Source organism: Augochlora pura, chromosome 9 (genome assembly GCF_028453695.1).
Source record: "Augochlora pura isolate Apur16 chromosome 9, APUR_v2.2.1, whole genome shotgun sequence".
Classification (NCBI taxonomy): domain Eukaryota; kingdom Metazoa; phylum Arthropoda; class Insecta; order Hymenoptera; family Halictidae; genus Augochlora; species Augochlora pura.
The window spans coordinates 4,428,855-4,438,083 of NC_135780.1; the positions used below are offsets into that span (position 1 = coordinate 4,428,855).

General features: G+C 39.5%; 2 protein-coding genes across 9 annotated transcripts in view; both read left to right on the forward strand.

Moving 5' to 3' along the window:
• The window catches only part of Vari (MAGUK p55 subfamily member vari), a 36,566-nt gene extending 29,933 nt beyond the window's left edge, over positions 1 to 6,633 (forward strand). For 7 of the 8 annotated variants that reach the window (XM_078189765.1, XM_078189770.1, XM_078189764.1 and 4 more), the window contains 3 exons: positions 866 to 1,200; positions 3,464 to 3,538; positions 4,393 to 6,633. In XM_078189765.1, the coding sequence (XP_078045891.1) occupies positions 866 to 1,200; positions 3,464 to 3,538; positions 4,393 to 4,569 (587 nt within the window). In that variant the 3' untranslated portion in view covers positions 4,570 to 6,633. The remainder of the gene's footprint in view (positions 1 to 865; positions 1,201 to 3,463; positions 3,539 to 4,392) is intronic. The other variant, XM_078189766.1, reaches the window with a different exon arrangement.
• Positions 6,634 to 7,577: 944 nt separating this feature from the next.
• LOC144474790 (proteasome subunit beta type-2-like) lies at positions 7,578 to 8,580 on the forward strand. Its single transcript, XM_078190057.1, has 3 exons — positions 7,578 to 7,798; positions 7,875 to 8,231; positions 8,341 to 8,580. The coding sequence occupies exons 1-3, from the start codon at positions 7,708 to 7,710 to the stop codon at positions 8,514 to 8,516; spliced, it is 624 nt and encodes a 207-aa protein (XP_078046183.1). The 5' UTR covers positions 7,578 to 7,707; the 3' UTR covers positions 8,517 to 8,580.
• Positions 8,581 to 9,229: the final 649 nt, after the last annotated feature.

The window sequence follows — 9,229 nt, forward strand, 5'->3', positions numbered from 1 at the left end:
ACGATTTTCTCGAATCTCTTTTTTCTTGTTCAATGTCTTTATCTTCTGGGACATCGATGCGAAATCGATCCAGAAATCTAGAGATCGAGGATACGTTCGATCTTATCGTCGTTGGCTTGTCAACGATTCTACAAGCATCGAGTTCTTGGCAGAATGTTATTAATCATTTATTTACTGATATTACAGTTGATTTTAAATATTATAGTGGGAGGGATTTTAAATGTCACGGTAGGAGAAATTTTCAAGATTTCTGGAATCTTGATTGCTGGAATATAATTTAAATTGCTGTTGGCATTGAGGAATTTATTATGTAATTTTTAAGTATAAATATTCTTAATTACTCTGAAAAATTACAAAATGGGTAGATAACCTGTTAAATGTAAAATAAAATTGATACAGTTGCGCAGCTAAGTAAAAATATTTTTGTCAGCAATGCTGCAAGTATCAGCAATGGAAAATATTTATTTAATGAAAATTATTAAATTTTACAATTCAAAATGACTTCTTGGAGCATAATTAAAATTGCTATATATTATTATAAAGCTTTGTCATTGAGGAATTTATCAAGTATAGAATTTCTTACTATAAATTGCAAACTCTTGGAAATAATAATTGCTGCAAGTATTATTAGCGTAAAATATTGATTTGAAGGAAATCTTGGAGCATAATTAAAATTTCTATATATAATCATATAACTTTGACAACTCATTAAGCACATAATTTCTCACTATAAATTGAGACTCTCGACAATTACAAATAGCGAATGGAATTGTTAGAAAATAAAATTGAAATAACGAAGCTGCATGCACGCGTAGATTAGTTATTAAACATTGAAGATCTTTGACACGTTGTTGGCATTGTTCAGACACCTCGAGGCCGCCCAGGGTGCTCGAAGAGGACGGGAAAAGCTACTGGTTCACGGAACGGGATTCGATGGAGACGGACATCAAGGAGCACCGGTACCTCGAGTACGGCGAGCACGGCGGCCATCTTTATGGGACGAAGTTGGACTCGGTGCGCGATCTGATCAGAGCCGGGAGGATGTGCGTGTTGGACTGCAGTCCGGCCGCGTTGAAGATCCTTCACAACAGCACCGAGTTCATGCCGTACGTGATCTTCATAGCCGCGCCCGGAATGGAACAATTGAAGTGCTTGTACGACCTTGGTCGCTCGACCGGCGCGAGCAGTCGAAACTTGATGGTAACTACCATGCTCAAACCGCCTTCTTCCTCTCTTTGTATTCTACGCGCGCCTCGTAAAGCGCGTTCGCTTTTGTAAGAAGCGAATATTCGCCGACGAAGATCCAACGGTTGCGTCGAGTCGCGCGAAAGATGGTCGCTTTTAGGAATTTATTACAACAACACCGAGTGATCTAAACTTGAAATACCTTTTGGAGTGTATTCTTCCATTTGTCAGTATTGCGCATAAATTTTCCTAGCGGGCTGCAGCTCGTATTTTTCATGATAAACGGTGTTCATTGAACCATCGATTAGAGAAGTTCGATTTACGTTTATTAGAACGATTTTCCAATTTTAGACAATTATATTTACGATTTTCATTTACCAATTTACATATCAATTTATGTTAATAAAAAATTAAAGAAGTGATTCCTTTGCTAATTAAAAGAACGTTTATTGTAGAAATAAAATAAGAATTCGAGCTCGTTAATTTACACGTTCTCGTCACGCGTTTCAATAATCTGTGCGCGATATAAAAGCACGAGGATCCGCAGCCTGGTAAAGAAGATAAACGGATAAGTCAGTCAACGGTATTTACGACGAGCAAGATCGAGTAGAGTACGTGCTGCGAACTCGTCTACAATGCAGCGCGTAAACATATGCCCGAAGGTATTTCAGTTCCGCGTCGCTCCGTTCCCCAGTAACGAAATCCTAAAAACGACTTGTCTTTGGCCGATCCGACGCTACTATTTTCGATCATTCGCTAGTGGAAGTATCGTCTGGACGATCCGCGACGGCGATTTCATTTCGCGCGAGTAATCGTAGACCCCTCTATACATAGATTGCACTCGTCGTAAACCACGTCGAAAAGGCGAGAGGCGAGTTTGAAAAGTGGCCGCGTAGGAATGCCGACACCGCGCCCGCGAGATTAAAACAGAAAAAAATATCCGAGCGTCGATTAACAATAATACCGACGGCGATACGATAAATGGAGTGCGAGGAAATCGATCGGGACCGCGCGTGGAACGCTCTGCTAAATATTATCGCGGCCGGCCGTAATAATATTTTTGCCCCGCCGAATGCAAATCGATTTCCGCGAAGGTTATATTCGCAGTGGAACGATCGGGATCCGCAAACAAATTCCTGGTAACGACGTTTCAGCGGTTCCTCGTGCCGCGGCGGAACGGCGAAAGAAACGCGGGAAACGATGTTCGCGAGAAGTATCGCCGCGCCGAAAACAAACGGGGGCCATCAAAACGTTTTACGACGCGACCACTCTCGCGAAACCTCTGCCTGTGCCAGTCTGTTTGCTGTCGTTGTGTATAAATGTCATTTAGCTACTGTAATCCGTATCGCATGCACTTCCCGTTGATTGATGCGTTCGAACATCCTGGCGCCCGGAAATCACGCGTTGCGGACTGTGTTTCTCGCGAAGGGTGCGGCGTTCGTTTTCGCTGCCACCAAAATGGCGTCCGGATTTAGACCACGGACGCGCTGCTGCTGCTCGGAAATGTTTCACTTTTGATCGTTGACACGCCGAAGTGGCGTGAAACTGAAGGTGCAGATTTTTATTGCACATTTTTCTGGAGTAAACATTTCATTTTTGTCTGCGGAGGACTCTTTTATGGTGGAATAACATCGGCGTATTTGCTGGTCTGAAAATGTTTTATTTTATATATTTTTCAAACGCTGGAATGCAAACATTTTTTCAGATATTATTTTTGTAAATTCTACAAAAGGTAAAAGTCAATTTTGTGAAACTATAAAATTGTTTACTATGAGATATCGTAGATACAACGTTGAAATTTGTGATGTTGTTCTTATAAATACTACAGTAAGATAAAATTAAATTACTCGCCTAAAAAATTACTCCCCACAAAATACTTTCAATACCGAATTATTTTCACCGAACGTGTTCTTTTATTTTAAACATTTTCAGACCTCGTAAATGCATCAAAGTGCAACGACACGAACAAGCCAGAATCTTTTAATTTTACAAATCCTTCATAAATAAAGAAATATTTTCGAGAAGCAGCGAACTGTTACCAGCGCACTACGAACGTATCAATTATTGTTAAAGAACGATCGTTTCAATTCCAGGGACGATCCCGTGCATTGCATTCCTATATAGACTTTGAACTGTGTTTTCGACTGCATTATTTGACAACGTATTTCCATATTCGCTCATTTGGTACATTCGACCCCAGTGCCCCATACAACCACGTCCATTTTACGTAGCGTTCTTTATTTAATCTTTTGTATGTATTTGATGTTCGCTTCGCTAGTTTGACCGCGCGAGTTCCATCAGGTTCAGCTCGAGGAGAGCCAGGACACTGGAGTCCCTTGCATCGTTGTACGAGGTTTGTATCAGCATGCTATTTTTCTTCCATTTAGCGGTATTAACTGTATCGTAGTTCCGTAGCGTATTAGTTGTTTCTTATCATTTGCTAGTTTATTGCACCCTTATTGCATCGAGAGAAAATTCAGGGAGCTGCGGTGAGAATAGAGGATTCGCTTACAGTAATGTAGAGACGATTCACTTACGTTAATACAAATAGGATTGACTTGTATTAATAAATGTACCATTCACTTGCATTAATGAAAATATGATTCATTTACATTATTAAAAATACGATTTCCTTATGTTATTGCAGATACGATTCACTTACATTAATAGAAATATGATTGACTTGCATTAATAAAAATGCGATTGACGTGTATTAATAAAAATACAATCCACTAACTAATTAAATATGAAATCCAAGAAATTGCTTCCAACATCGATATCCGCCACGAAATTGACATCTATTCTCATCCAGGTCGTACAAAATTCCATCCGCAATCGAGATAAACATTCGCTAGACACACCACATACATTTTACGATTCACAGACGCACACTTTCGTCACCAGGGACTCGACAGGTAACAAAAAAACACGCGGACAAAAGTGCATCCAGTCGCAAACTCTACAGTTCCACTATTCCCTACTCCGTCATTCAGCAAAAAAAAAACAAGCACTGCCAGGAACGTTAAATTAAGTCACCAAATTAGAGCCACGAGCACGAGAATTCGCATAAAGAGCCGCGATTTCAATCACAGAACATGCCCGATAAAAAACGGTGCAATAACCGATAGAAAAGCGCACCGAGTTTCCACGGACCTTGGTGAAATTGAATGGTTAATTAATTAACTCTGTCGCGTGTTTGATCGACAGGAGGACGATCTAAAGTCGACGTTGGAAGAGTCCGCGGCCCTGCAACGAGCCTACGAGAAGTACATCGACCTGGTGATAGTGAACGAGGACTTCGACAACACGTTCAGACAGGTGATCGCAGCGTTGGACTCGCTGGCCACCGAGCACCAATGGGTGCCGGTGAACTGGATCTACTAGACGCCAGAGGGCCCAGTGTCCCCCGAAGGCCTGTGGACCCCGATTCAATCGCGATTAACGGGGGAACGGACAGGACTAATTTTTCGTCCCCTCGACCATTCCTGAGAACGTTACGAAACTCGTCGATGCCTGTGGAACACGGGATGGTGACCTTCGTAGTCGAGACTTTGACCTACGGGCCTAGATCTCTCCAGCCGACGATTCAGTGTATCGTTCTCTCGTGCAACGCAACCTGTTCAACTTTTTCTTTTCTTTTTTTTTTAATCGTCGTACTATGTGTATAGGAAGCCTAGCGTGTTGTATGTATGTACATTGTCCCGGACACCCTAATTTTAATGGTACCACTCGACCGTGAGAAACACTGTCTCCGTTCGCAGAGAAGCGTCCGGGCTACGAAGGTTTGCGACCGTCAGAGAGGCAAACACCCTTCATTGCCGTTTCTAGCAAGTACAATCAATAGCATTTACGTTACGTTACGTTGTTTTTTAGGTTTACGAGACGACCCGTTTCCGCGAGATCGAACCAAGCCCGTCGAGATATAGCTGCTTTTGCCTTTTCTTTTTTTATCGGTTCCGTCGATCGTTCATTTTTTTTATCGAAATCCGTCGAGCCTAAACGAAATCGCGAAAGCACGCGAAACGATCGATCGCTCGCTCGCCTAATTTGCAACGATTGTTACGCGGGGACTGTTCCTCTACCGTGGCGAGCGCGGAGAAAATAGAATCAATTACTTAAATGGAAGATCGCCGGTTTTTAATTACATTCCCTCCGGAAAAAAAACGAAGCGCGGGCGGGAACGGGTCGGTAAGAGTAAGCGTTAGACCGCCGTCCAATTAATTTTAGGATACAGCCTAGTTTTAGTTCGACTCGGAGCACGCGCACGCGCGCGCGCGAGACAGTTTTGCGATTTTAGTGCAAGTGAAAACAGACTCGTTTCTTTTCTTTTTATATTTAAGTATATACAGGGTGACGCGTGAAAACACGGACGGTGTCGCGAAATAAAATCGTCGACCATGGGAGAAACTGGGATGCACACGTCGCCTGTTTAGCGAGAGAGTTTTAAACGTCTTTCGTTGAATAATAATCCTTCAAAATAAATTCTTACAATATTTTGTCGTTTGAAGAATCATGTTGCTAGAATCGTTGGATAATTTATGAAGCGAAGCTCAATCGTCCGAAGGTTTCAAAACGATTAATCAAACTAAACAAATTGCCTTCTAGACTAAGAATTTTCCAATCTTATGCGAACTATAGTTTCCTAGAAATTAATAATTTATTGAAGTCTATATATTTAATAATTTATTCAGTGATCGTAAAATGGAGAATTTAACCCTTCACGGTTTAATATTAAGTTTATAGTTGTCTTACTAGACGAAATTAATTTTCATTGAATGGATAAATTGATGAACTCTTTTTTAAAGTTTATGCTACGCCATAGCATGTTTTCATTGAATCATGTAATTAGATTTTTTTACATTTTATTAAATGAATTTTACATTATCGTGTAAAAAATCAAGAAAATAAAAGGAATAAACAAATATATTTGGCGATTGGGAATAAATATACGACCACGAAGGATTAAAGTGTATCAGTTCGATGAATGATTAGTTTGATGTCAGAAACGACAGAATAGAGATCCCTTTGTGTCGCAGAAATTTTATTTCGCGATCTCGTCGCACGTCTTTTATAAAAAGTAGCTTAGCACCGTACACCCTGTGTATACAGGGGTTATATTGTGAGAGATTATTGTACATTGTGTACTCGATGGATCCTCTTTGTACCGCTCGTGCACGCTGAACGTATTCCTGGCATAGAGTGCCTTAATAGCGCAGCCCTTTAAGGGCCGCGGCGAAGACCTACTATGTCGTGGAGGAGATTCTCCTCAGCCCAAGAGTTTCACGTTAAGAACGCGTTATGACCATCGACACACCGTTCTCTTTTCTAATTTTTCATGGCTCCGGCCACGCATGCACGCGGAAACACACACACATACGCAAGCGGCTCTGTACACGAATGTACACGCAGCGCGACACACACGGAAGAAATAAAGTTTTATCGAGCGTTTGCAATGGATTTTAATGTCATCCCTTTCGTCGATCGACGATGTCCTCAAATTAATAGACATACAGAAACATTTTTAAACTTTAATAGATATTTCCTGTCAGTTCGACGTATTTTCTGCGGATACAAATTTAATAATTCACTGGTTTATATATTATAAATATTCTACGCGTTTTTCTGATTAATTCGGACTACCTTAAATAATTTTATTTTCATTTAATTTTAGCCTCTCAATTTTATCTTATGAAATCGTATCCAATAGACGATCTAAGTTTCTTGAAAACTTTTTTTTGGAAAAATTTGATGAAACTATTCGTTAAACAATTACCCGAGTTGAAAGCACATATATTGGACGTCTTGTAGCAATTTTTTGTATCGCAGAATTGTTAAGAATATTTGCGTAGCAAATGATTTAAGAAATCAATTTTTGGGGGAGGATGTGACTTTTGAAACACAAACTTTGAAAAATTTGAATACCTTGAAAATTTTAAAGCTGTTGCAATTAAACGATTACTGCAAGTTGTATAATATTTATAAATTATAATATTTAATATCTAATATAAAAAACAGCGCTACTATTTGTGGCGGAGAAACGCTCAAACTATTCACCAAAATTATCTGCAGATAAAAAAGATAGCTGCATTTTTTACAGCAGCATTTTACTCAACATCACAAATTAATTATAAGTTTACATTCAGTGCATTCTCTATCGTCGCGTTAAGTTATATCTTTGCATATATACTGGACACAACAAATTTCATTTATTTGAAAGTTGAAGCTTTTTTTAAAAATTTAAATTCACGATGCGTGCCTTCGGATGGCGCTCTTTACAATACTTGCGCGGACTTGGATGTGCAGTAAAATGGTGGGGAGGTGTTGTATGGGGAACAGATAATTCGTGCCATAATTTTCACGGTGTCATCGTAAATACGCGGTAGGAATCAGTTGTATTTATAACCTAAGTTTGTGCGTTGAGCTAGCGGAAGCTAACCTAACATTGAGTGACAGGCAATTTTCAGTGTTTGTAAGCAGGCTCTTCGATTGCAAGTGAAGAATTAAAGAATACAGCTGATCAGAATGGAGTGTTTAATCGGAATTAAGTTCAAAGATTTTGTATTAATCGGAGCCGATATGACCACAGCCCATTCGATCATGGTAATGAAAAGCGGTAAGAAACTTTCTAACGTTATTTTGAAGGAACGAGTTTTACTGTGACTGCAGTTGCATTTATTTCCTTGTTTCAGACGAACACAAAATTCATAAAATCTCTAACAAGCTTGTTATGGCTGTATCCGGAGAGAGCGGCGATACGACGCAGTTTTCGGAGTACATAGGAAAGAATATACAGCTTTATAAAATGAGAAACGGTTACGAATTGGCCCCGAGAGCTGCTGCATCTTTCACTAGGAGAAACCTGGCTGACTATCTCAGAAGCAGGACACCTTACTTTGTGAATTTATTAATGGGTGGCTATGACGATCACACGGGACCAGAATTATTCTTCATTGATTATTTAGCGTCGTGTGTCAGTGTTCCTTATGCGGCACATGGCTACGGAGGCTTCTTCTCTTTGGCTATTATGGATAGGTATCACAAATTAGGTAATTATATTGTTTCTATAATACTAGAACTACATTCTATAATACTATATTGTTTCTCATCTATTGTTGTCATCATCTCATCATTATTGTTTGTCATCTTTTGTTACAGATTCCACAGAAGAAGAAGCGTACGCATTAATGAAAATGTGTGTCAGAGAAATTCAGAAACGTTTAATAGTGAATCTGCCTAACTTCAAGGTACAAATAGTGTCCAAAGACGGAGTGAAAGAGCTGAAACCAATCACTGCACAAAGTTTGGCAATGGAGGATGATAGTAAAGCATAAATATATTATTTTATACTTTGTAATATTGCCCTTGATACGGGAAATAAATGATTATATGAATTTATCTTCTTCTGTATAAATATCGATGACTTGTTTCGGCAAATAAACATTTGTGTTTAATACAGATTATTGAAGATCATAGCAGCGTTCGAGGCGAAATTAGGAATCTGTTATGAAAAGTAAATACATTGTGGTTAGGTGAATTCCATTTTCCTAAATATTCATTGCATTTTCCTAAACGAGGTGAATTCTCTCCAATTGTCCCTCCGTTTGTAAACAAAAATGGACATTTCGGGAAGAGGTGACGATTATTCGAAGCTTGCGCTTCGTTTTTATAGTTGTTAACGATCAGCAACAAGACATTGTGATATATCTCAGGGGGCGCTGGGAATCACTGATTTCAGCATCGTCGGTATTTCAGTTTCATTACCACGAAATGATCATTTACCGGCTCGTATATTATTTCCACTTCTTTTTACGACTGGGCATTTCGTTATCGATATAATTTCTATTTCGTCGCAATTATTTCAAACAATTAACAACTTCGATATACGCGTTTCTCGTAGAAATAATCGCGGATGTCATCAGTCATCGTGGGTAAACTTTCGAAAGAGGCTGTCGCTGGTCAAGGCAACGTTTGATGGAAGAGAGAAAGGAGAGAGAAGGAAAGAGGACTCCGAATATCAAATATTAGCTTCGCGCATTTATTATAG